General features: G+C 50.2%; 1 protein-coding gene across 3 annotated transcripts in view; it reads left to right on the forward strand.

Moving 5' to 3' along the window:
* The window catches only part of CDYL (chromodomain Y like), a 156,419-nt gene extending 129,750 nt beyond the window's left edge, over positions 1-26,669 (forward strand). The window contains exons 3-7 of one of the 3 annotated variants that reach the window (XR_016394508.1): positions 14,639-14,895; positions 16,151-16,323; positions 21,471-21,681; positions 25,351-25,678; positions 26,313-26,378. Coding sequence is in view for 2 of the 3 variants with exons in the window: in XM_022586569.3 (XP_022442277.1) it covers positions 14,639-14,895; positions 16,151-16,323; positions 21,471-21,681; positions 25,351-25,494; positions 26,313-26,471 (944 nt within the window). In the remaining variant the exon portion in view is untranslated. Of the gene's footprint in view, positions 1-14,638; positions 14,896-16,150; positions 16,324-21,470; positions 21,682-25,350; positions 25,679-26,312 lie in introns of all 3 variants that reach the window. The other 2 variants (XM_022586569.3, XM_089918241.1) reach the window with 2 other exon arrangements.
* Positions 26,670-27,301: the final 632 nt, after the last annotated feature.

A 27,301-nucleotide genomic window follows, 5' to 3' on the forward strand; every position in this document is an offset into this window, starting at 1 on the left:
TTGCTTAAATGCCCCATCTAGTAATGCAAGTTGTCCACCTTTTCTGTTAGTTCCTTTTACATGTGTCATAGTTACTTTAATGTCCCTATATGATAGTGTCGTTCCTGGGTCACCTCTGAGTCTCATTCCGTTGATTGCCTTGTTTCTTGACAATGAGTTGTATTCTATTTTCTTGATCTTTTCTGTATTTCATAATTTTTGATTGACTGCCAGACATCTTGTATGGAACAGGAGAGTCTAAGAAAAGTAATATTTGTGCCTAGAAATGGGCGTGGTTTTTCTCAGGGAGCTGGTGTCAGAGGTTGAGTCGTGCTCGTCAGTGGTTGAGCTGGGTTTGGCTTTTCCTTTGCTGTGGTTACTGGAAGGTTCTTCTCAGTGTTTGTGCTCTGCCACCAGCTTTCAGCTGTCCCCATGCCTGAGTCAGAGAGGACCTCTCTCACATGCTGTTGCCCCTCCCCTAGGAGTAGAGTGCTGGTGATTTTTTAGTCAGTTCTTTTCTAGGCTGGGGTCGTGGGAAGTGGGGAAGATGCAAGGGGAGTGGGGTCAGGGTGTTCTTGTTTGCTGTGCCACCTCCGTCTTGGGCCCCATGTGCCTCAGCCCTGGGGGTGGAGCTTTCTCAGGATTCTTTCTCCTACCCAAGGGGTAAAAAGGGGTTTTCTCCCCACACTCTCCTTCCCTCAGGTCTAAGGGCCCACAGTGTTTGCTGCCCCTCTCCAGAAGCCTGAGAGGTCAGGGCGGGCAGGTCAGTCTCCATACCTTTCCCCTGGGGGTGGCAGACCCCTTGCTCAGTGCCTGTGTTGCTGTGAGCGAGGCTGTGTCTGCCCTCCCGCTTCGCCTGGGTCTGTCTCACGAATGAGCTTCTGTGCTATCCTGCGAGCTCACGCTCAGCCGTCAGCAGTTCTTGAGAGTTTCAGCTGATGGCTTCTTACTCATTTCTAGAGGCCCTGCCTTCCCCTGCCGCAAATGACACAGCCCGCGCACCCCATCTTTCCACTGACAGGCTTGTCTTTCCTAGAATGTCAGTGTATTTGGTTGCCAGTTACAACCTCAGGCCTCTGATAAGCTCAAGGAAAGTTGCCACTGTGTAGTTTGTCCAGCTCTTTAACCAACCTTTCAGCCGCGGACAGGTCGTTCTTCGTTCTGAGCTGTTGATCTCTTTTCCGCATTGGCTGTTGTTTATGATAGAACGCAGCATTTGCACAGTTGGTGCTTAACGGGAGCGGGTTCTGAGGTGCTTTCTTAGAGCAAGGTCCACAGAGGGCCCCGCCCGTGATGAGCCCGAGCCGGGCCGCACCACCAGCCTCGTGGTCCACTGACCTTCCCGGGACAGTCAGCGCCTGCTCAGGTGTAGAAGCATTTCACTGCAGCACTGAAGCCCGGCAGCTGAACCACTGCATCCAGAGTGGGAAGAGGGCAGATCGACCTTGTAGCTGGGAGACCAGGAAAGGGGTCAGGAGGGGAGAGGTCAAGAAGATGCTACATGGGCTCTGCGTGTGGTGTGTAAGAACACACCTCCCTGTTCCGTGTGCCAGGTCTGGTTCCTCATAGGTCATGCGTACCTTTCTGTGTCATGGGGCATAATCACACCGTCCTTAATAACAGCAAACTCCCTACTTCTTTTTGAAGAACTTCCATTTGGTCAAATTCTAATGGATATCTGTGATTACTTTTCTAAGATTAATTCCTAGATTTGGATTCATCAGAGGTTTTAATGTTTTTGATACAAGCTGTCAAACTGCCTTGCAGAAAGCATGTTACCACTTTGCTCTCGAGAGGACATGCTTTGTGTGGGCCTGATGTTCGGGGTTTTGCTATTTTGGAAGTTAGTCTCATGTGTTTCTCTTAATATTAGAATGCTTAACTTGATTGCTTCAAATTTCCAATGTGTGGACATTAATTTTAAATTCTGTTGAGAAAATAGAACCACAAACGTGTTTGGAGTAACTGCCTTTTTAGCACAAACTGTGTACTTTACTCTTCTCTGAGGAGGTGATTCTTCACACCAGATTTTTTGAACTTTAAAGCTATTCTATGTTCCTGTGAGTAAATTTCCTTTAAGTAGTCATGAGATAAAGAAATCTTGACCAAAAAGAACTAAACGTAATTCTTTTTTTTTTTTTTTTTGCGGTACGCGGGCCCCTCGCCGCCGTGGCCTCTCCCGTTGCGGAGCACAGGCTCCGGACGCACAGGCTCAGTGGCCATGGCTCACGGGCCCAGCCGCTCCGCGGCATGTGGGATCTTCCCGGACCAGGGCACGAACCCGTGTCCCCTGCATCGGCAGGCGAACTCTCAACCACTGCGCCACCAGGGAAGCCCCTAAACGTAATTCTGAGTGAGCATCACAAATACTTAGAACAGTTCCTGGAAGTTCACTCTGGGTTAAATTTTGACCTTGTTCTCATGGTCTGAAAACTAACTGAAAGTCCAATTAAAGCGTGTCTGGAAGGGCGGATGACGAGCTCTAGGTGGCCGTCGCTTTTCCCCAGGCCAGCCTCTGCTCCTGCCGGAAGTCTGACCTCACCTTCCTCTGGGTGCTTCATTCTAGGCCAGCGGCTGAGCTCTGAGGACAGAGGCGCCTCTCAAGTCCTCACAGCCTCTTTCCTTTTAAAATAAAATCATTTATTCTCATTTTCTTACGGCGCTTCCTAAATGCAAGGAAGCTTGGTGTTTCTCCGTCTGCTGGGTGAGCTGTCTGGATGGACGTCCAGCCCCACATCTGCACCAGGCTGGTCTGGGGGCTGATAAGGGGCCAGTGAGTGCCCCCCACCCCTCCCCACTGAGCACCTCTGCTTTGATCAGCTTTGCGTTTTAGGCTCCATGTTAGATTTCGTTTAGGTGGGGAAAAAATCCGTGTGTGGGGAAATGTTAGGAAAGCCGTCGCTTTTATGCACTTGGGGGACCCCGCTGAGTTTGCAGTCTGTTCTGTGTGTGTTGTCCTTTGCCTTTATTGTTTTTTGTTGCTTCTGGTTTGGGGAGGCTGAGTTGTCTGTGTGTGTGGGTCTCTTGATCTTTCAAAGACCCTCAGGGAGTAACTTCTCTTGCATCTTAGAAGTAGCAGGTTGTCGTCTTAAGCGGTAAGTTTGTTTTTTTTTATTTAGAATCTTCTTTTACTGGGGTTTCCAGCCTTGCTCTGGCCTCCAGAAAGCCAGAACTAAGTCTGTGTTCCGCTTTTAGTGACCGGCCACAGGACCTCCTTATTCCTGCGGTGCTGTCACCTCGGCTTCATCTTGTTGAGGGCGAATGGTGTGCTTCCAGCAGACCTTGCCTCCGTGGCTCTAGTGGTGTCTCCTGCCAGTCAGGGTCTAGAACATACACTGGTATGGAACTACGAACCTGGAGAGTCATGACAGCATTTGAGAACACAGTTAGAATGAACACAGGTGCTCTTCTGGCTGAAGCTGTTGCTCATTTAGAGATGGGGTGAGGCGTGGAAAGGAGGGCTGCTTTACAGTGACGGTTCACATGAAGAGGTTAAGAGGACTCCTCTGCGGTGCTCTGACGTTTGAATACGTAAGACACTGACTATGCTGGGAGCACGTGGAAAAGATTAAAAGTATAGATGACAGGTTTTCACCCCTGGCCTGTTGCTGTTGACGTTGCAGATGGAAGACCGAAGAAGACCTCACTGTGAATATCAGCAAACACCCTGAACTTATCCTTACTCTGGGTGATAATGTGCATCCCGAGAAGGGGTTTGAAGTCTTGCGCTCTGTGAGGCACCCCTGCACCAGCGCTAGGACATTAGCACTTGAACGTTTTAGCCTAGACTATGCTAAGCACAATAAATATAGACTGTGAATTAATTTTATTTGGAGTAGAAGTTTCGTTGTACTCTACATGTATCTAACCACGAGCGTGTCTTCCTGTAATATGTAGGACTTGAAATTAATGGGCATGCACTGTTAAAATGAAATGGGGAAATCAGCTTGTAATTGATTAGTTCTCTTACTAAAGCAATAGTTGCAAAAACTGGTTGGTTCTAAAAGTCAAAATAAGCATTATAAAGAAAAGTGTTGAGGGACTTCCCTGGTGGTGCAGTGGTTAAGAATCTGTCTGCCAATGCAGGGGGTTGGGTTTGTCCCCCGGTCTGGGAAGATCCCACATGACGCGGAGCAACTAACCCCATGCACCACAACTACTGAGCCTGCGCACCACAACTGCTGAAGCCCATGCACCTTGGAGCCCACGAGCCACAGCTACTGAGCCCATGTGCTACAACTACTGAAGCCTGCACACCTAGAGCCTGTGCTCTGCAACAAGAGAAGCCACCACAATGAGAAGCCCGCATGCTGCAACGAAGAGTAGCCCCCGCTTGCCGCAACTAGAGAAAGCCTGTGCGTAGCAACGGAGACTCAACACAGCCAAAAAAATAACCAAACAACTTAATTAATTAAATAAAATTACTTTTAAAAAGAAAAAGAAAAATGTTGAGAGAATTCAGTCCTGTGTCAAATAAGGTAGAATCATTTTCACGGGAAATAAATTTTTTGTAGATATGATGAATAATAAGATTTCACTGCTGAGGAATCATACCATGTAGGTAGTTATTGTTATCCTTCTTATATATATATTTTTTTGTTAATCCTTCTTCTCAGCACTAAAGAGGAATGTGGGTCTGATCATTTTCTGTTCCTTTTTTTGTACTTGAAGTGACATAGTATAAAGGTTTTTGCTAGGTTTTTTCTCTCCAATATTTGACTTAGTTTCAAGGCTGTTAGTGAGGAAATAAAATGCACTACATTTAAAGCATCACCTGTCTTGTTAGATTTACTTTGGGAACTTATCCTGATATGCTTATTTAGAATGATAGGATTTATATTGCTAGTAATTTTTCACTTTTTATTTTAGTTTGTCATAAGTAAAACTAAACTTAATAGCTTGAACTTGCATCTATAACTAAAGCTTGAATCACACTTGAAAGTTTTCCATTAACCTCTTCAAAGAATACACTTCACTTGTAAGGGTTTCCGTTTCCTCCGTGTTCCTAACTTTGATTCTGAATTGTTGGTGCCAGTAGCTTTGCAACTGCTTTACTGCCATTTCTGTTGAACTCAGTAAAGATGACGCTTAAATTTCCTTTAGTCTACTGAGGACTCCTGTGCTTTTCTGGATCTAGGAATCCAAATCCCCTTAGGGATTAGTGCTTCCTGAGGAGCCCAGCTCAACTCGCAGTGAAGATTGGAGCTGACAGAGGGCTCTTCTATACATGACGGGGCTGTGGAGGAATGACCTTTGTACCAGGAAACTTCAAAACACAGGCAGGGACTCTCAGTGGTTTCTGGTTGTGCCTTGAACTGACTGTAGACGTTTGCATAGTTTATGGTGACATTGCTAATTGGAGTGTTTTTATTCCAAAGAACAAAAATCTTCAAGCTCCTTTTACTCTCCTCCTGTCAAAATGTCATCAGGAAACTCTCTGAGTAAAAGCAAGGCTAGGGAATTCCCTGGCAGTCCAGTGGTTGGGACTCTGCGCTGCTTCCACTGCAGGGGGCACGAGTTCCATCCCGGGTCAGGGAAATAGGATCCCGCATGCCGTGAGACACAGCCCAAAAAAAAAAAAAAAGGCTAGTTCTCAGGACGGAAGGCACAGGCTTGGGGAGGCCTGGCTCCTGCTGTTGGGGAAGCGTGTGGCCTCACGTGTATCTTCAAGCTGCAAGACTGGCCAGGAGAAAGTGATTCCCAGCAATAAAAAGAGAAACAAATAATGTGTTTGATGAAGATTTTATCTCTAGACTAAGAGCCTCGGAATCAGCTACAAATCCTTGTGCGATTCGTCTTGATTGTATTAACTCATCCAACATTTATCTCCTCTGCTTCCGTATCCCAGGAAAACCAAAGAAATTTAGCAAGAAAATGGAAGTAATCACAGTCCAGGCCATGATTCAGATCTTCTCCAAGAGTTTGATTATAATTTCTAACTAAACACATTCTAGCTAATTTGGGAAAATACTAAATATAACTTCAAAAAATTAAACATAGAATTACCATATGATCCCTTTCTATATCAACAGATACAGACTTGTATATGTACAGATTTGTATAGAATCCATAGAATTACCAATTCCACTTCTAGGTATATATCCAAAGAATTGAAAGTAGGGACTCAGGTATTTGTACGCTCGTATGAATACGAATGTCCATACAGCATTATTCACAACACCCAAAAGGTGGAAACAACCCAAATGTCCATTGGGGAATGAATGGATAAACAAAAGTGGTGTTTTTAAAAAAAAATACCGGAATGGAATATTATTCACCTTTAGAAAAGAATGACATTCTTACACAGGCTACATACAACATGGATGAACCTCAGAGGCATTACGCTAAATGAAATAAACCAGACACAGAAGGACAGATGTCATATGGTTCTACTTATATGAGGTCGCTAGAGCCATCAAATTCACGGACACAGAAAGTAGAAGGGTGGTTGCCAGGCGAATGAGGAGTTAGTGTTTCACGGGGTCGGCGTTGCAGGTCGGAAGGTGGAAAGCTCTGTGGATGCATGTGGTGATGTTTGCACAGCAGTGTGGGTGTGCTTAACGCCACTGAACTGGACACCTAGAAGTGGTTAAAATGGCAGGTTTTATGTGTTTTTACCATAATAAAAATTATGTTCCCAATTCTGTTTGCTAATATTTTATTTAGGACTTTTGTTCCCCCCGCAAAATACATGCATGTGTGTGTGTGAAGCAAAGCTAAGCTGAAGCTGTTTCGGGGGTACTAGACTGCCCCTTCCCCATGCCTGGCCTGGTGGCAGGAGTTACGAGGTGACAGATAGCTCTGTGGTTTGTTTTCATAGGACAGGCAGGTGGGGGAGGGGAGTTGCAAGCGGCCCCCTGGCCTGCTGGTTGGGGGCTCCATGACCCCAGGAGGGCAGCTGAGCTCTGGACCTCGGCTTTCATCTTGTGGAACAGATTCAGTGAGATGCCAGGACCCCGAGTGCCAATGCGCCTGTGGTGTCCATTGTCCTGCCTCGGCCTCCGCATCCCAACCTCTGATCGCCTCCTCAGAAACTAGTATGATTACTCGCTGGCACCTACCCCCTTGCTTTTGGGGAAGAATAAGGGAAAAAGTGAGGAAGGGTTGTCACTGAATGGGAAGCCCTTCTGAGGGGAGGTGTGGAAATCTTCAGGATGTGCAAGTATTTACTCTCCTTAATGATATTAACTGCAAACAGTTACAAAATTATAAACACAACCATTGGGCTGCTTAGCTGTGAACGTGTGGGCCTGTCTCCGCTAATGTAATGGAGCTCTTAACAAGGTCAGTGGTGTGATCTCATCCGTCTCAACTTCCAGACTCCCTGCAGGTTCCCAGACCTTGAGCCTTTGCTGTCTCCTTTTTTTTCCCGCCCCCCCCCCAAATATTTATTTATTTGGCCGCGCCGGGTCTCAGTTGTGGCATGCGGGCTCCTTAGTTGCGGCATGCATGTGGGATCTAGTTCCCCGACCAGGGATCGAACCCCAGTCCCCTGCATTGGGAGCACGGAGTCTTAACCACTGCGCCACCAGGGAAGTCCCTGCTGTCTCCTTTGATTCACTCGCTAAATTTGTTAATGGAGAAAAGCAATCGTGTTGACTGTCTTTGAGTATTTCGAGTTTCTCCGCATTTCTGATACCCTAATTGACTGTTCCAGCATCTCCCTGTCATCTCTCCAGTGTTCGTCACTTCTTGTGTCACGTATTCTTTCTCTTCTTTTCATTTCCTTATTTGTCTGTTTCAGTCATTTGGACTTTAAGGACCCTCTTCTGCTTGGGAGGAACTGTTCCTAATGACCGGGTCTTGGTCCTCTGACCTAAGCTTTTCCCTCTGGGAATCCTGAGCATCCTGTTCAGACAGCAGTTGTGCCGCATCTGTCAGCGCACAACAGAGTCACGTGGGCAGGGCCCCGCTCCCCTCCCAGAAACCCCAGGTGGCTGGGAATGTGGCCCCAGGAGCATTTGTTTTCAAGCTGCTCAGTGATGCTGTTGTGAGTCGGTTTGAGAATCTGTGGACGGCAGAACATTGCCCTTCTCGTGTCAAATATTACACTACTGTATACCTCTTGGTTCATAATCTTTGGTTTAATTGGGGGGCTGATCTTATAGGTTTTAGGAAATTATAATTAATTAGCTAAACTTTATTTAAAATTGCATAGTCTCATTAATTGCCACTTTTATCTCAAAATGTTATTTTTCTTTTTAAGTCTCCTCATTGCTTTTTCATACTTAATATTCCTAGATTGGTTCCCTCTGGAAACTTAGTTATTTAACAGAATAATTTCAAATGAAGAAATCATAGCTTGTGTCCTTTTTTCGGTCAGTTTTCAGAATGCTTCCTAATTCTAGGTACTCTTAGATTTGTTAACTATTTTCCATTCATCTGCCTTCAATATATTTCTAGCATTCATGAGCTGTTTCGTGGTGTCAAGGAATTCTGTGTGTGCTTCATGCACTAAAATGGCTTTTATACACCCTCCATCCTTAGGCATTCCTTTGCTCTTTAAAGAATGAGTTGTTCGCAGTATGTTTTCCCCAGTGCAGATTCTGTGCCAGTGGCTACTCGGTACAAAGTTGTGGAGCGCCCTGGCTCAGTGAGGCTCCAGCTCATCTTAGGAAGCTGGGATGCAGGTGGTCCTGCCTGGATCCTGGAGCAGATGGTGGTACCTGATTGATTCCCAAGAGGGGATGTCAGAGACATGAAAGAGACCCAACTATGGAAAATCTTGGTTATTCACCTGATGCATTTTTATTTAAGTTGGGGGGTTGTTGTTGTTGTTTTTGTTTCTTGTTTTGTAGGGAAAATACTTTAATGAAAGGTTTGAGGAGAGCTCTTGTGGTTGTGGCCTTGGTCACAGCCAGTGTGTTGTCAAAACTAGAAGGCAGAGAAGCAGTGAGGCTGATGGAGGTCAAGCTAGAGGTGAAAGACTGGAAAGCGGGCGGATGGAGAAAGCAGGGCAGGGAGGGGCCAGGGACCGGACGTGATGTGACGTGAGCGTGCAGGGCAGTGATCACGGGTCTGTCCCTTCCCGCCCCCACCCCACAGGTCTCCAGCCAAGAGTCAGGACAGTGACCCGGCAGCCTGCTCTCCCCTCCAGCCACCCACCTCCCAGGGTGGCACCAGCCAGCGAGGGACACCCTGCTGATGCTGCTGAGAAAGCAGGAGGCATGCTGACCGGGTGGCGAGGGCTCGAATCTCAGGCTTATTTATTGGGTCAGGTGTATCCCAAGTGTCAGAGGCAGTGCTGGGTGCCCTCCTGCTCTGGGGAGTCACCTCTTACAGCCCAAGGTGGCGGGCGTCCAGAGGGCTCAGCGGGGGTGAAGAGGGGGACCAAGTCCGGGTTGGGGCCCAGAGGCACAGCCCACGCTTTCTCACAGTGGGCGCTGCGTGCACGGGTGCTCAGATCGTTCCTGATGTATCAGTCGTGTTGGAGCAAAGCATTATAGGAGCACCGATGATATGTTAATGTCTCTTATGGAGACAGCCAAGAGTGAGCCTATAAACTTTAAATCCAGAGATCCCCGTGGACAGGGAAGTGTAATTGAAGGAGTTGCATCAGAGACTTTTATAATGATTTACAGAGGAGTCATTGAATGTGTTATGGAAACAAAGGATGCTAATGTTTAAAGCCTACCTTTAGTTCCACGTTCATTTGAAGAGTTTTCTGTTAATGAATTCAGTTTGCAGATTATATAATCTGAATAAAATGGTAGGCTTTTATATCCTTAAATAGGATTAGGTTCCGTGAGTGTGGGTGACAACGTTTTGAAATGTTAGACTCCATAAAGGAGGGCGGATAATTCTGTAGACACTGTAGTGCTTGCTCTCTAACTTCAGACTAAAGAAGGTAATGGCCATGAACATCCAGGAGGCACAGGTCCTTTTCTTCTTCCAGCCTCCTGGGCCTCCTCACCTTCAGTCTGCGTTCCCAGGTCAGCATTTCCCCGCAGCGTGGAAGTCACCTCCAGGCAGAAGGCCCAGTGGGTCATTGGGCTCACCTGCACCCTTCATGCTGGCAACACGGTTGTGCCCTGCCTGTTGTCTGGTGTCTGAAATGGTCATGTGGTGGTTTGTTCTGTTTTCTGGGTCTCACTGGCCAATGAGGAAATCCAGACACCGTTTCTCTGTCATGGTTGGAAGCACATTTCATCTCACTGGCCAGTGAGGAAATCCAGACACCGTTTCTCTATCATGGTTGGAAGCACATTTCACGTTAGAGACATGCTTTTTGAAGCAGTGAATTTTTAAATTTTGTTTATTTATTTGGTTGCACCAGGTCTTAGTTGCGGCTCACAGGCTCCTTAGTTGCAGCATGCAAACTCTTAGTGGCGACATGCATGTGGGATCTAGTTCCCTGACTGGGGATCGAACCCAGTCCCCCTGCATTGGGAGCACAGAGTCTTAACCACTGCGCCACCAGGGAAGTCCCCTGAAACCGTGAATTTTAACAGGTCAGCAGTACATGTTTGAGGGTATCTTCTTTTTTTTTTTTTGGCTGCGTTGGGTCTTCGTTGCTGCACGCGGGTTTTCTCTAGTTGTGGCGAGCGGGGGCTACTCTTCCTTGCGGTGTGCGGGCTTCTCATTGTGGTGGCTTCCCTTGTTGCGGAGCACGGGCTCCAGGCACATGGGCTTCAGTAGTTGTGGCACGTGGGCTCAGTAGTTGTGGCTTGTGGGCTCTAGAGCACAGGCTCAGTAGTTGTGGCGCACAGGCTTAGTTGCTCCACAGAATGTGGGCTCTTCCCGGACCAGGGCTTGAACCCGTGTCCCCCTGCATTGGCAGGCGATTCTTAACTACTGTGCCACCAGGGAGGCCTCTGAGAGTATCTTTTTTGCTCTTAGAATGTTTTAAAAGAAAACCGTTTTTCGGAGAGACGCTGAGTGAGTTTTTCCTAGCTGGATTTCATGCCGGTTCCTTGGAGCTTTTGCCTCCTGTGTTTCCCTCAGAGCCTGGGTCACACTGCGTGTCGCACGATGGTTTCCATCGTGGAGGACGTCTTTTCCTGAATCTCAGTGTTTGCCTTTTAGTTGAGTCCTTAGCAGTGGCTTCTGCTCTGAAGTGTGGCACTGCTGCCCCCGATTGTCACGAGGCTGGGTGGGCTGTAGGCCTCCTCCTCTGGGTGCAGGGGGCTGGGCTGAAGGGGCGTTGGGGTCCCCTCCCCTCATCTGCTTGGTCAGTGGCGACCGCGTGTTCCAAGCACCGGGGGTGCGGCAGTGAATGAGACAGACGGGGAGCTTGGTGACGTCCAGCCACGGAGCGTAACTAAAAGTCGGATGAGACAGGATGAGCTGGGTGAGGAACGCTGCGAGGGAGACAGACTGGGCCGCGTGGGTGCTGCCGGGAGGGCCGCACGCGTGGGGACCGAGGCTTCCTGAGGAGCTGCCGCTCAGATGAGCAGAAACAAGCAGCCGTCTGGAGCTCTAGGGCCAGAACGTTCTAGGCAGGCGAGTCCAGAGGCCCTGGGGGAGCACAGACCTGAACGGGGGGGATGCACGTCACGAGGGGCGTGGCCCAGCCCTGGCGCCTGCGAGTCTGAGGGCAGTCCTGCCGTGAGCACTTCTCCACCTGAACAGGGTCCTGCAGGTGGGTAACAGAGGGTCTCAGGGCTCATATTGGGGTTGGGGGTAGGGCCACTGGCAAGATCACAGGCTCTGCAATCAGCAGAGCCCGTGATGGCACCAAGAGCCAGCAGAGCTCTAACAGGGACATGAAGGCCCCCAGTGCTGGTTGGCATGAGGCAACAGAAATCCACGGCTACATTTGCAGAACCACGGAGAGCTCCGGGGGATGCGCTGCCTCCAATATGCTGAGCTGCTTCCAGAGCTCACGTATCAAGGCTACATGGACCCATAGCCTAGAAACCCTCTGCCTTTGTGGAAGGGAGCCACCAGGGAAACTCCTGGAGCGTTGACGAACGTGTGGCTTTATTTACCCTGCGAAGCAGGAGCAGGTCGGGGTGGAAGGGTTGATCCGAAGCCAGCGGCTTCGCCCTGGTGGGCGGCGGGCACCCAGCACGCAGAGGGCTTCCCCGTATCACCAGGGTCATTCCTGCTGCTTTGACACAGCACCTATCAACTCACTCAGGGTTGGTAACATCAAGATCCAGACACACCAGCAAGTGCCTCCCCGAGAACCTGCTCCTCCGGAACGTGCCGGAGCCCCAGCCGGGCCACCCGTGACCCTTCATCGCCCTCCCCCTTCACCCGGGGCGGGCGGCCTCCCTGCCTGCCTCTGCGTGGGCTTATTTCTGATGGGACCTCTTTTTAGGCAGGGGAATCATCATTGTCAGTCCCATAAATACCAGTCCCGCTCAGCTGCAGTTGTTCTTCTGGGGTCCTTACCACCACATTTTAACAGATTCTTGGTTTGAACATGTATGTTTTTTGCATGTGACAGTTTTTGTCTGTCATACATTGAATTCTCCGTTCTGGCTTCTGCCCTCCAGTGAGACAACTTCCTGGGTTTAAGAGCGGCCCCTCGTGCCCCACCCCCCCGCCCCACGACCTCTCCATTCCCTCCCTTCTCTCTGTGGCACACGCCACTGTTGACACAGCCTCGTCGCGTGGCACCGCTCCCTACCCTTGGGCAGCCCCCTGGCCCTGCTCGTGACCCTCCCCGCACCCAGGCAGGCTCACGGCTCCCCCTCTCCTTCACTGCTTCTACTTCTCAGCTCAGCTGTCGTTTCTGGACACCCACTCCGCTTACCACAGGCCCCGCTTCTGGGCTCTGGAGCCTCTTCACTCTTCACTTCAGCAGTGACTGGAGAAAACCACATTTCCCTGTGACACTCCCCTGCAGATGCCCCGTCTCCTGGGCACCAGGCTCAGTGGTTTAGCCTCATCCATGGCCCGTTCCTCCCTGCACCCGAGAAGTCCGTTCGCGTAGACTCCAGCTCAGGGCAGATGGGTGGAGGAACGATGGGCAGAGGGAGAAGTGGGGACAGCAAGGACAGCCCAGGCGGGGCTGCTACGGGCCTGAGAAGAGAGGGCAGTGCTGGGAAGAGCAGCTCAGAGCGCAGAGGGTGGAAGAGGTTGGAGAACGTCTGTAAACACAGATGGGAGGGTGGGGGGACCTGGTAGAGGAGAGGCTGAAGGTTAAAAGAAACAGAAAGGATCCTTCCTGGCTTCCTCAGAAAGATTCAGCAGTGCCCTGTCTCACTGTTAACAGCTTATCAAATGCTCTTTCCGTTACAGATCCTTTAGAAACTTATCCTAAGTTTGTTGGAAGGGACAACACAAGCCAAGGTTATGCGTTGCAGCATCATTTGTAGTATCAAAAATTGCTGGTAAAATGCATTACAGAAATCCACAACGCTGTGTCTAATGTGCCGCCATTTGTGTTTGTTAAAGGCGGGTGAGAGAAGCATTTAAATTCATATTTGCTGATATACACATAGGGCACTCTGTAAGACACCTGGAAACCAGACACAGTGGCTGTGGAGTGCAGGGGGTCGTGGGCTGATGGGGGAGGGCTTGTACCATTTTTATAGTCTCATAGACCTCTATAGTCTTATAGACCTTTTTATAGTCTCAGAGTCTTGTACCATTTATGTATTAGGACCTCTCCCAGATTTTCCCAAAAATGAATTTATTTTCAATTCTAAAAACCTCCAAAGTAGTTCTACTAACTGAATGAAAGTCAACCTGTTTAACCAGGGAAATGATCTGACTTCTCTAAACATCCATTCACAAGTCTTCTCCAGCGGCTCCAGCTATCTTCTTTCACTTTGCAGGAAGTATTTCTGACTCGTAATTCATCCAGCTCTTCTCCTCAGAGAACTTCTCTCCTTGCTCATTTTATTAGTAAAGCCTGATCCAGTTCCTTGCATTTCTTTCCCTTTCTTCCTCCACCCAAAGGCTCTATACATTCATTACCAGGTTAGATAATATTTAGACAGTTCACACCAATAGCATAATTATTTGCCTTAACACTTGAACCCTTAGCCTGACATTTCCTGGTAACTCTAAGAAAGTATCAAACCCTTGACTTTATCATAGTAAGAAACACCAAGTTCGGAAGGCTGTGTCTTTAAGGCTGAGTGAAGCACAGCCAGGCTGACACAGAGCAGCCGACAGAGGAAGGAGAATCAGCGGGACTAACTTTTGGTGGCAGGAGAGAGCGCTGTCTCCAGCCATTGAAAAGGCTGTTTGAAAATGTAGTAGAACTGGGACCAGGGGACAGAGTGGCCCGAGGGTGTGGCGGACCCGCAGAAACGGGGCGGGGCTGCTTTGTGAGCCTGTATGAGTGGCTCTTCATCCAGAAGAAATTTCGGCTAGAATGGCACATAGCTCGGCTCTAATAATAAGATATTTCTTTGAAGCAGTTTCCATTTTTCTTTCAACTTCTCAAGCCCGGAATATGTCCTCTTCATGAGACCCATTCTAGTTCAGTTCCGTTCCTCAAAAGTCTCAAATTTTGCAGTTTCTTTTCAGCACGTTCCTTCCCATCTCTTGTTTTATTATTAGGCGGGATCAGTGCGAGGGCGATTTCCTCGTCAGACTTGGGAGGCAAACAAACGCCTATCCTCTCCAAAGGTTCTACTTTTTAAGCTTCTTAAATTAACACAGTCGATCCTGAGTCTGTCGCAAGCATTTTTCCCTAATTCAAAGGCGAGTTGATGGCAAGACCTCACCGACAGCTGTGCTTTCGGACCCCTGGCAGGTTCCTCTCCATTCATGGACGCGCTGACGGCCAACGGGACGACCAACCTGCAGACGTCAGTCACGGGCGTGACGGCCGGGAAGAGGAAATTCATCGATGACAGACGAGACCAGCCCTTCGACAAGCGGCTGCGTTTCAGCGTGAGGCAGACGGAAAGCGCCTACAGGTACAGGGATATCGTCGTCCGGAAGCAGGACGGCTTCACCCACATCCTGCTGTCCACGAAGTCGTCCGAGAACAACTCTCTCAACCCAGAGGTGAGCACCGTCCCTGGGGCTGCTCGGGGCCTCCTGTCTCTCTGGGCCTGCGGGGCCCGGTCCCTGCTCTCCTGCGCCCTTTCTCATCCCCCATCCCCACCCCGGGCTGTTTCACCCGACCGTGGAAGCCAGCGCAGCACGGCAGGCCTGCTCCCCGTTATATGTGGGGACAGTGTGGTCCGGCGAGGACCCGGCTTCCTGTTCGGGGCTCTGGCTGTGAACAGGGAGGTGGCGGTGGTGCCCCTGTGCTTCCACCTCCCGGCCAGGAGCTCTTCATCCATCGGGAGGGACGGAGGGCCCCCCTAAAGTCACATGTAAAGCGTGTGCACACGCCATCCTGTAGCTTTCGTCAGGTCCCAGAGCTCTCTGTTCAGACAAGATTAAAGAGCCCCAGGTCCAGCCTTCTGAATATCTCACCATCCTTCCCAGTCGGTCCCAGCACTCCACGTAGTGGAACTTACAGCTGCAGTGATGCCAATGCATTTGTTACTGATCGTACCCGGTAAAGGTAGCTTCCCAGGATCAAGGGAGACTGGTGCTCGCAAAGGCTCGAAAACTTAGTTCTGTGAAGTATCTAAAATCGGAAGTGTTTGAACCTGCACTCCATCATGCCTAAAATTGTAAGTTCTGGGAGTTGTTTGTTTCCTGCTCGTGAACGGCTAGGTCACGCCTTTTCTGGACGAGAAAACCAAACCACAGAAGGCTAGTGTGTCTGGCCAGGATCACGGGACAGACCAGCTCGGGGCGGCTGGTCCCCGGTACACCGTTAGACCGTTGGTTATTTGTAAGTCCTTCAGAGAGACCATTTTAAGTGGTTTGTGCCTTTCTAAAATGCCTCCATGCTGATGTGCTTGTACTCGTTACCCGTACGCACTAAACTTGGGGTTTCTGTCCCAAGTACGGAGGCTGGTGTCAAATGAAACCAGACTAGTAGTTTGTTTGAACTGGTTGCATGCGCCACCTGCTGTCCACACTGTAGAAGTGCCAAGGGGATATAATACGTAACTCACCCACCGAGAGCCGTAAGGACGGGACCGTTGAGGAACTCAGATTCACACATCTCTCTAGTTATGTGATGAGACTCTGTCCCCATTATTCCCAATCCCTGGTTTCAGAAAATAAGAAACTTGCGAGTTACTTGGTAGGTACAGGCAACAGTATCAGGCTGTAAATGCACTTTGCGTGGATCGAGATGGTCCGGTAATGAGATGCTCTTAGCGTTCCCTTCGCGCCCGTGACTCCCGGTGCCTTTCAGGTGATGAAGGAAGTGCAGAGCGCCCTGAGCACGGCCGCCGCCGACGACAGCAAGCTGGTGCTGTTCAGCGCCGTGGGCAGCGTCTTCTGCTGCGGCCTTGACTTCATCTACTTCATCCGGCGCCTGACGGACGACCGGAAGAGAGAGAGCACGAAGATGGCCGAGGCCATCAGGTACGCACACCTGGTCCGCCGTGAACGCCGGCGTGACCCAGGCCCCGTGGGGCGGGTCTGGGCGGGCCTGCGAGCAGCGCGTGCGTCTCCTCCCCCCCTGAGACTCGCTGGTAGCAGAGTTGATCGGATCTTCTGTCTCTGCTGTGGGCCACTTGCCCTGAGCAGATGACGCATGTCAAGGTTGGCTGGAGCCCAGCACACGCTCGATGGGGGGGGGGGGGGCGCTCCAGGGGCAGAGCGCAGGGTAGCACGTGGCGGGGGCTTCGGCCGTCCACGCTCCGTGTGCTCTGTCGCCAGCCCTGGAATAAAGACTGTCTTTTTCATGTGGTAACTTACCGTTTGCTTGACTCGAAAATAAATCGGCTGGACTTTATGACACACTAGTTCCATAACATCACACGAGAAGGTTTTTTCAGTACAAGCAGTACACACAAGCTCATCCTGAGTTCCAGCTACACACAAAACTAGATGATACAGATACACGAGTTCCCTTTCTTTCACCCCCAGCAAGGCATCCACTGTTTATTTGTATGTCTTTCCCAACCTTTTTCAAACATTTTCAGATGTGCATTCCATACACACACACACACACACAAGTAATACAGATGTATTTTTGATTCTATCAAATAAGTGGAATTATATTGTGTGTTGTTTTGCAACTTTTCCCATTTAGCAGTATAACTTCCGACATTTCTATTTCCTCTGTTTTCGGATTTTCTACTCCTTTAACACAACGTTGCAGGAAACTTTCTTTAGAACCACATGATTCTGCAGTAAGCATATGCAGGTACAGATTTTGTATATATTTCCTGCTTATCACTATATGCACAATTAAAAGTGTCTGATTTTTCAGAGATTAATCTTATTTGACGTGAATGAAACCCAGTCACCAGCCAGAAAGCCTGTTGTACTGCCCTGCCTACCTCCCTAGAAATGTCACATCCCTAAGGGACCCCAGAGAACCCTTTGTGTGTCTTGGTCGTTTACAGGATGAAAACATTTAAAGAGATGCAGACTCGCAAAGTGCCGATAACGTTGGTTGAATCTCCTCCAAAATCCTTAGTTATTTGGAGAGTTGAAGCTGAGCTGCTTTTGATAAGTATTGGGCCCGCTGTGGCTGAGACTAAGCACTGACGTTGAGGGCACTGGGCTTTCTGGTCCCTAAACTATTCGAGGGCTGCACAGCAGGACGGTGGAAGCCTTTTTCCTGTCTTGGCCTGGAGTAGGCGGGGCATCTCTCTCCAAAAGATCTCCCCAGATGGTTCCCATGGGCGCAGCCCCAAACAGCCCGTCACAGGAGCCCTGGAACCCCACACCTTGGGACTATAGGGCATTGCCTTGGCCTTTCAGAATATTTTTAATAATTCTCAAAATTAATGTTTTCTCACACTATATACACGTGTGCATGTATACAAGGCATTATCTGTTCGTTAATCTTTTCGAACATTACTATTTTTTAGGTTATCGTAGGGTAGTTGTTTTTCCAAAACTAGTTTGAAATTTTATAATCTGATTTTATTAAGCATTGCTTCTGGCTTCCTAAATAATTTCAAACTTGCAGTGTACTAGACGGGACCATCTTGTTATTCAAAGTAAACTGCTTGATCGGTGCACGTAATTCCTCGACAAGTCATCAGTAACTTTAGGATAACTTGTAGATATTCCTAATTATTGACCCATCCCACCCTTTCAGGATGAATTATAGGAACTTAACGTTCATTTTTAAAATACAGATGCTTATGCCTCAGGTGGCGACTTTGTGTATTCTCCGTAAGATCACACTGACGTTCCACCTGACTCTGTGATTTGGGGGCTCTGCTGAGTGAGAAGCCAGGGTTTGTTGCCTCCGTTCTGGCTCACTCCCCCCGTAGACGGTTCCCTGAGTTCCACCAATAAACTTTCTGGCCCGCTTCTCCAGGGTGGGGTTGCCCTTGACCGGGGCAAAGGCTTGTATTGTTGGGATTAGACAAAGTAGAGGAAGGATAGATCAAGAGCGATCTCATGTGTTGAACTTCTAGGTAACTTTAAATGCTAATTTTCTTCAGTCACCCACTCCATTTCAGAAACTCCAGACTCTCCTCACTCCCCACAAAAGGCCGAATTGGTATCCTAGGGGAAAGCGTAATCTTGCTTTAGGAAATCAGTTCTTCTTTAAATGATGTTTTTGTCAATGTGAATTTTTCTGAATGCACTCAGGCAGGATCCAAAAATAGTTACGCCAGATTGACTTAACCTTTACTTTTGCTCATTTGCATTGAAATTCATGTTTATGTGTGTTAGGTTGGCTCATACACATAAAGCTATTACTACGTGTATCTTTTGTTTCTGTGGTGTCTCGTCTCGAATTCCTGAAAACTTGGGGCAAAGAACATCAATCGCAGTGAGTTTCCGAAAGAAAGGTGGGAAATAGGGAGGTCAAGTCTAAACTGTTAGATTCTTAAGTATCTGTAGGGGCTGATTCCGTTGCTGGGATTCTTGGCAGCAACCAGTTTGCAGATTAATTGTAATAAAAATACTCAGCACATTAGTGATAAGAACAGAGTTATTAGGGGTCAATTTATAACGTTAGGCTTTTGCAGTCTGTGGGGACCAGGAGCCTCCTCTCCCCAAAAGGCGGCGAGAGGAGCAGAGATTTGGGGAGGGAGCAAAGCCAGAGAGGAAACGTCCCCTGGAACCTGACCTCTTCCGCATTCACTCCCGTTCCAGGCACTCGTGAAGGGGGAGATCAGTTGAGAAATGGCAGTGAACTGGCCCTTAACAGGTCAGTTTTGGTTTCCCCAAAACAATTCCTGGACTGTTGCTCTTAGGAGATTTTCTAACTTGGTGAGGTCTGTGGGGTAGTAAATGTACTTCAAAAGAATGGAGAGAATTTCCGGTTTTGTTGAAGAGTCTTTTTGTGGCAAATAGGATCTCTTTCCTTCCCTGCTGTTCCCAGCACAGCCTTTCACTCAATTCATAGGCAATCCAGAGGAAAGCGAAGTTTAAATTCAGTATGTTGCATTGAGCACATTTGAACGTTCATGCATTGTAAGTTCTAAAATACACTTGCTTTACGCCCCGCAAAGCAGTGGTCCCTGGCTGCCAGGCCCCCGAGAGCCATCTCGGGGCCCGAAGGCGCCTCCCGCCTCTGGCTGCCGTGTGGCTAAGCCTTCTTGGCGCGGGGAAGTTCCTGCAAAACAGAAAAGCAGTTCTGTGAAGTTCTGTTTGGGGTTTTGTTTTTTTTTATTTTCACACGAGAGGGGTTTCTCTGTGGACCGTGCTCGCTCTGGCGTCTCAGAGCTCATCAGATGGCGTGGTGGAGTCCTCCGAGAAGGGGCGGTGGCCTTCACTCCAGAGGGAGTCGGTTAATTCATACTCCTCCCAGCAAGAGCCCGGGTTTAGATTATCAATCCAAGCAAACATAAAAATAAAATCATCTTCTTAGGGGGGAAAAAATTCAGTTCCAATTTCTCCAGCCTGATTTTGCAATATGTATTTTAGAAGATTTTTTTTCTTTTATACTGACATATGAGAAGGATTCATTCCTTGTACCGTTTCTCTATAGAATCCCTTTATTACACTGTTTTGATCACCTCTTTCATGTTAAGCTACCATCCCATCCATGGTTTCCAGATGTCAGCACTGAAAGAGCTTCCTTTGCCCCTGTTCACGTGAGCAGATGCATGTGGGGCCACTCGGGGAAAACGTCTGCTTAAACCAGGGAGACAGCAGTTACCTTCTCAAGGGTCGTTGGTAACGGAGCATAGAAAATGCATTTCCGTCACAACTCGTTGACCCAGAATCCTCAAAAAGTGGCAGAACTGAAGTAGCTTCACGTACCGTGGTCTAGGATTATTTCAAGGACCTATTGTAAAGGTTGTCTGGCTCTCTTTGCGTCCTTAAAACTTAAAAAGTGTGATCTTCCTAACGGTGCCCCAGGCTCTCATTTAAAAGTCTCTGCAGCTCATTCGAGTGACCTAATTCTCAATCCCCCCAACCTTTGGGGACCCTGGGGCAGGCTGAGGTCTGTGCTGACTGCAGGGGCTTTTGACAAGAGTTCCCAGAGTGAGGCTTGCAGGCTGCCAAACTCTAGGGTCCCCTCCCCCCACACACACACCCTACACACACACACTCCCTCCAAACCTCCCCCCTCCCCCCCATCCAAAGAAGACACGACCCTTCCTGTCAGTATTTGGGGAGGAGGGGAGACTAGATGATAGAGACGATCTGCACAGATTTGCCTTATTTTTAAATTGCTGAATTGTAGGGAGCAGGACCCAGACTGGTATTTTTGGCCCCAAAGCTGGGGGGCAGCAGGTTGAGAATTTGGAGTTCTGGACTTCTGCTCTAGAACATAGCTGACCTTAAAGGCATTATCTTGTATTCATTTTGGGTGGATTTGTCCTTTTCTTCACCATGTTAAGTCTTCACACGACGCGACCTCTGATCATAGTTAGCTTCACAGTGCAGGGGAGGGAGATGCACCATCTGGCCCTGAACCGAAGAGCAGAGCAGCCCGCCTTCCCAGCCTGACCCTCCAGCAGGTCCTAGCGGTGTGATGCTCTTGTCAGGTCTCACATCTCACACGAGCCTGTGAGCTTCTTGTCCCTGCGTCCCCCAACTCATTCCATCTAGTTCTATATAAACTCAGGAAATTTCTGTGTTTCGAGTTAATCAGTAAGCCGTCTGAAATCACAGACCAAGTCCAGACCTGGGGACTGGAACCCTGGGGTTCCTGACCCCAGGCCCCATGTCCCTGCCTAGCACAGGCTACCGCAGTGACTCCAGGCCTCCTCCGGGAGAGCTGCTGGACTGGTCCTCCGAAGCCCATCGTGGTTCCTGGGCTCCTCCTGCCGTCAGGGGAAGACAGGTTGGCCCTGGAGCCCAAGCCGAGAGCACCTTCCGCTGTGTTGTTCCCGCAGAATTCACACAGGTCCTGTGGCGACAGCCACCCTGGCCTGGTGTCCAGGGCACCATTAAGCCTTTGCAGCACACGGTACATAAAGCCAGGGCCCCTGGCAGTGGGGAGAAGGCCATCAGCGAATTACAAGTCACGGTGATGCCCCCAGAGTTCACATCTTGGTGTGTTGAATTCCGTAGAAGTAGATTTTTCTGTTGCTCAAACATGCAGTGTTTTGAGTAACTCCCCCATTTATTTTCCGTTTTAGAAACTTCGTGAATACTTTCATTCAGTTTAAGAAGCCTATTATTGTAGCCGTAAACGGCCCAGCCATTGGGCTAGGAGCGTCCATCCTGCCTCTCTGTGACGTGGTTTGGGCCAATGAGAAGGCTTGGTTCCAAACACCCTACACTACCTTCGGACAGAGTCCAGATGGCTGTTCCACCGTGATGTTTCCCAAGATTATGGGAGGAGCATCTGTGAGTACCTCTTTTTAAAAAATCATCTTAGAAAACTTGCTGAAGAAGTCTAGTTTGGTTAGTGTTTTTCTAAATACAGACAAGGTGTCATTCTGGGGGGACTTTGCATCAAATGCACTTGTAATTCAGTTCTTGTTCTTAAATCATGAAATCACACTCTTAGTTCAGGAGCTCGTGGAAGGTTTTCATGGTTTGGTTCATAGACTGTTTAGGGAAGAGGCCCTCCTGCCATGAGGAATCTCTGTCTCTGCGTGATTAACACCGATACCCACGAGTAGTAAACACCCAGTTTATGACCCAAACGAACCAGAGTTTGCAATCAACAGGTTCTTGCCCTCATAACCTGAAAGCTGCCCTTTTAGGGGAAAGCACGAAGGAGCAAAGCTGGGCCTTTCCCCCCAGGATTGGGGGGCTTCGTCTTACCTGTTAAATCCACCCGTAACGAGAGTCTGTGTTTGCGTTGCAGCTTGTGGGTTGTAGAAAGCTCACGTTGCGTTCCTCACTCCTTGAGCCATAATCGGGTACGGGCTGGGGTCCTGGCCTGGGGCTGCAGGCGCAGACGCTGAAGGGGAGGCTGGCACGCGGCAGCAGGAGCCAAGCTGTACGGCGGTGGGCCCTGCGGAGCTTCACCCCCGCCCCCGCGGGGAGCCCTGGGGCACCTGTGGCCTGGGACACACACCCTGCCGTGGGCGGGAGTGGCTGGCTGCCGTGTCCGTCGTCTCGGCTCGGGGTGTGGTGTCACCCCGCGGCAGAGGGTCCCCAGGGCTCCTGGCGTCTGTGCTGTCTCCAGCAGCCGGGCAGCTAGATCTGGGCGGCACAGCCGCGTCCAGCCGTCGCCCTTGTCCCGTGGGCGCCACCTCCTCCTGCCCGTGTGCGGGGCCACGCGTCTGGGTGCAGGACTGCCCCCCGTTCCTGGGGGAGACGCAGAGGACGACGAGACAGGGGTACTGCCTCAGGCGGGGGCCCCCAGCTCACGAGGAAAAGGATGTTTGCATGCGCTCGTTATTGATGGTGGAAAAAGAGTAAGTGCAGTTGAGAGAAGTAGGTGTCCTGGGCACCCGGGTAACACTGGAGCAGCCCTGGCAGCAGGCACTGCCCGCAAACACCGCACAGCGCCCTCTAGGGCGCCCAGTCGAACGACTCGCCGAAAGGCCGAGGAACCATCGCGGCCTGGAGGGGGCCTGACGGCTCAGGGCAGGGGGCCTGGGTCAGAGAAAGGACGTTGCTGGGAAACCTGGCAAGATTGGCAGACAGTTCGCGGCTCAGTCGTAATAGCATCAAGATGGTAATTTTCTGGTTTTGGTCATCGTGAGGTGTTCCGCGAGGTGTTACCGTGAGCAGCTGGGGGACGGGGCCCAGGAGCTCTCTGTGCTGCTTTTATTTATCATCTCTCCGTAAGTCTACTCACTCCCAAACAGAACGTTTAAAGGGTTTAAAGAAACGTAAAAGAGGAGTGACGTGGGACAAGCCGCAGTGCCCGTGGCCACATCTGGTCTCAGGGTCGCTCCCCCTTGTCTCCCTTCCTGCTGTAGCCCCCCGCCAGCTGCCCTCAGTGGCCATCCTGCTGGGGACGCTGGGCCCTGTGCACGCCCACGCCCAAGCCACTGCCCTGGTCCGTGGATGTCTGCAGTCAGGCTGGAGGACCGCATGGCTCTGGGGGCCCCCTGCCCCCCTGGCCTGCCCAGGCAGCAGTCATGGCTTGAAGGCCAGTGGGACCCTTGCTGGCAGCTGTGGCCCCTCTGGAACCGCCGCGCCCGGAGCTGTGAGGAGGAGAGACGGCAGCTCTTGGGATCAGCAGGAGGGAGAGTTGCCGTGGCCGTGCTGGCCTCCGCCCCTTGTTTCCAAGCCTGCAGGGACGCAGAGGCCGGCGCCCGTCCTCCCAGGGTGCGTGTCCACCCGCTGCTCCCCAGGCCGGCACGGGGAGGGTCTCTGGGCCGGGGACCCCGGGACCCTGCAGGCAGGGCACAGTCCCAAGCCGGAGTGAGGAGCCACGTGGCCGGCGGCTGGGCTCCTCAGGACCTGCCAGCTTGGTCCTGCTCTCTGGCTGGAGGTGCAGAGGGACAGCGGCTGCACTGGCCACTCGGTTCACGTGGTGGACGCCCCCTGCCGCCCCCCCCAGGCCTGCCCGGGGGAGCCATGTACAGCCAGGCACTGTGCTTTCTGGGGTCTGTGCAGACCTGCCCCGCGTTGCCCTGTGCATCCCCCCACCTGGAGTAAGAAGGCCGAGTAGGGACCAGCTCTCCCGTAACATTAGGTAGGGGCGAGCCGGTTCTCGTGAAGGAAGCAAGGACAGCTCACGCCTGGCCATCACTGCCCCCAGGCCTCAGCGTCCTCAGCGTCCAGAAGAGGGAAGGAGAGACAGGGTGGGGGGAGCAGCAAGTGACCTCCATATGGCAGAAAACGATGTTCAAGGAAGTGACGGCAGGGGCTAAAGGACGCCCACCCTGTCACTCCCACTCCAGACGGCCCAGGGCTGGCAGTGTCTGCATCTACCATCCAAGCTCAGACCCTGGGGTTCAAGTCGGTCTTGAGAACGTGCTCCACGCTCAGTGACCGGCTTGTGGTCTTGTCTGCACGATGCAGTGGAGTGCATAGAAACACGAGCTAGGAGACGGGACCTGGCTCCCCGCCCTACGTTGAAAGGCCAGTAGATCCGCAGGCATCTGCTTTCTAGCCGCACCGGTGGTTTCCAGGAGGTGCACAGGTCTGTCAGCTGAGACGTCTCAGTACTAGCAGGGCCTTTCAGAACAAGGGTTTTACCTCTTTTGGAAAAAAGTGTGTTTTACCGGAGCCTAGAAGCTCGTGGTCAAGTCTTCATGAGTCTTCAGGATAAACTACGGCGAGGAAATTGTCACATCAGAATAGGGTGAGGTTTCTTTGTCAGATTCTCTTTCTCCTTATTGCAGCATCTGAGCCTGTCGTTCGAATGAGATAAAAACCCATACTTGTGTTGAGACCTGAAAAGTGACCTAAGTCCAGGACCAAGTTTTAAAAAAGTGTGTATGAAATTGATTTTAACATCTGCAGATATGAACTTCTTCCATGAAGTAACTGTGGTCAGACCCTCTTAAGCAGACTAAGTGGTCATCCAGGTCCTGCAGAGTTTATTTTTACCATGTGGATGTTAAGCGTGGCTGCCAAGTTACCCTGCAGCAGAAACATCCCTGCCCTTAGAACCTTGCTCTGTGTATCGAGGACAGTCAACCGTTGGCCTCTCTGACAAAGAAAACGTTGGGTAGCAGTTCTGTGCCTGGTGCAAATCCCTAAAACCACCAATTGCCATTAGCCTTGCTTACGCCTGTTACCTGGGAAACCGGTTTGTGTGCTGAATGAGTCCACATGTGGGAATGGCTGGCACTGGGCTGCGGCAGGTGGGGAGGAACATGCCAGTAACTTCAGATCTATAGCAGAGAGACCTTCTTTAGTTTAGATTCCTTGGTTCTGTCCAGGTGATTCTGTTCTATCCAGGTGATTCTGTTCTACGTCATAAAAATAAGCCTTTTACATCTTCTTGAAAACTCGCCGGCCGGTAGTTACATCCCCCGTTGATGGCACCTCCCGTGTGTTACTCGCGCACAGTCTGAACTTTCAGGGCTGAGTTTTCGGGCTGTGTCCTCCCTGCCGCGCCCTCCCGCGTCTCACGCGCCCTCCGCTCTTTCTTCCTTCCAGGCGAATGAAATGCTGCTCAGCGGACGGAAGCTGACGGCGCAGGAGGCGTGCGGCAAAGGCCTGGTCTCCCAGGTGTTCTGGCCCGGGACCTTCACCCAGGAAGTCATGGTCCGCATTAAGGAGCTCGCCTCCTGTAACCCGGTTGTACGTCCAGTTCCTTCTCTTCCACGTGTCAGTGCTCTCACCGCGACCTTTCCCTGCAGGGCGCGCGCAGGGGGCACCCACGGCTGCCTCCATGTGCGACACCGGAGGCCGGGCTCGGGCCCCTGCTGACCTTGCCCTCCCTCTGCAGATACCCGGGAGCCAAGGAGTGCAGTTCAAGCTGAGAGTCAGTCACTTAAGTGTCCCATGCAAGTCTGCAAAAAGCAACGTTTCTGAAGTTCTTTACTGTTTCCAAAGCCCTTTCACACAACTGCACTTATTTCTCCCTCAGTGGACTTCAGTTTTTGTTTAATAAGTGTGCTGGGTAACAGTCTTCTAACAAAATTGCATTTAGCAAATTACAGGGTGAAATGTTATTTCATATTAACGGACACAACTCCCATCTAGGCTGTCCCAGGCATCCCACAACTCGTTACCGAAATTAAATTCCAGTTAGAAAACTCCTGGGGTGGGCATTCTCAATGAGTATCACAGGCGTGGACAGGGTCCACGCTGGGGGCAGGGGCCCCACAGCCGTAGCTCAGGCCCAAGCCTGGTCACACTGCTGGGGCAGGACCAGGACATGGAGAGAAGCACAGCTCTGTTGTGAATTAGCTTAACAGCCCTTTGAAATGAAGAATTTGTCCAGATCCACAGTGAATGAGATACACATTATACCTATATCAGGCCTGACACGTATGGTGAGATGTATTGGTCACCTTCTTACCAGGTTGCTAACTGTCTCCGTAAGCTTGGGGGCAGCGAGGAGCCAGCACTTGCAGCCACAGTCCCCGCTAATCACAGCTCATTGTCTGGCACAGGTGCTCGAGGAATCCAAGGCCCTGGTGCGCTGCAACATGAAGCTAGAGCTGGAGCAGGCCAACGAGCGGGAGTGCGAGGTGCTGAAGAAGATCTGGGGCTCGGCCCAGGGCATGGACTCCATGCTCAAGTACCTGCAGAGGAAGATCGACGAGTTCTGACGGCCGGGCTGCCCCAGACGACCCTGGAGTCGCATCGTGCAGGCCGGCTGGGGCTCCCCGGGGCGCGGACCCACCCTCACAGCCTGAAACAGGTTCACGTGGAGCTCACGCTTGGAAGCAGGACTTGAAACAGCCAAGCTATTTATTACCAAGGAGTTTTTAAGTACTGTAACTTTAAAATAAATAACTACAAAGCTCCTTTGTCCAAACGTCATTATTTTATACTTAATACACACACAAGTATAAAAGTATAAATTGTGAGCTCTGGGCTGCTCTTTGAGGCTCTACACTTTTTGTTATCTTTGGCTAGTACTGTATAAAAAAGTGTGTTTTCCTGGTTTGGGTGTCAGAAAAGTCTGGAATAATGTTTGTTTTCCTTGTTTTTTCCTTCTAGAAAACAGAATCTAAAGAGGTGTTAGCCTGCCTCGCCCCCACCCCCACCCCAAATAGAAATACGGAAAGATCTGAGGCATGCCCTTGTCTCCAGGAAGGTACAAAACCTCAGAGATGGAAAATTCTCAACCAAAAGGAAGACTTATCCTAAAAGAATAAGTATTTCTGATTAAACACCCACTGCTGAATATACCCCCAGACTAAAACACGCCTAGGATTCACGCTGAGAAATCAGTTGGTTCCGCCCTCTTTCTTAAATATGTCCGATTCTTACCCAGTTAACAGAAAGAAACCACTCTCTCTCTAGGGGAAAGCTTGTTTTGCAGTGTTAGCGAATCACTGAATAGCTAAGTATGATCTCTAAGTTATAGGGGGTTTATAATTAATTTTTCTGACCCATTTGAAAAAATAACTATATAAGTGCTTCTTGTTACTGG

This window comes from Delphinapterus leucas, chromosome 10 (genome assembly GCF_059928025.1).
Source record: "Delphinapterus leucas isolate spDelLeu-1000000601 "Yukka" chromosome 10, BTC_Dleu_Yukka2, whole genome shotgun sequence".
In the NCBI taxonomy this organism is placed as follows: domain Eukaryota; kingdom Metazoa; phylum Chordata; class Mammalia; order Artiodactyla; family Monodontidae; genus Delphinapterus; species Delphinapterus leucas.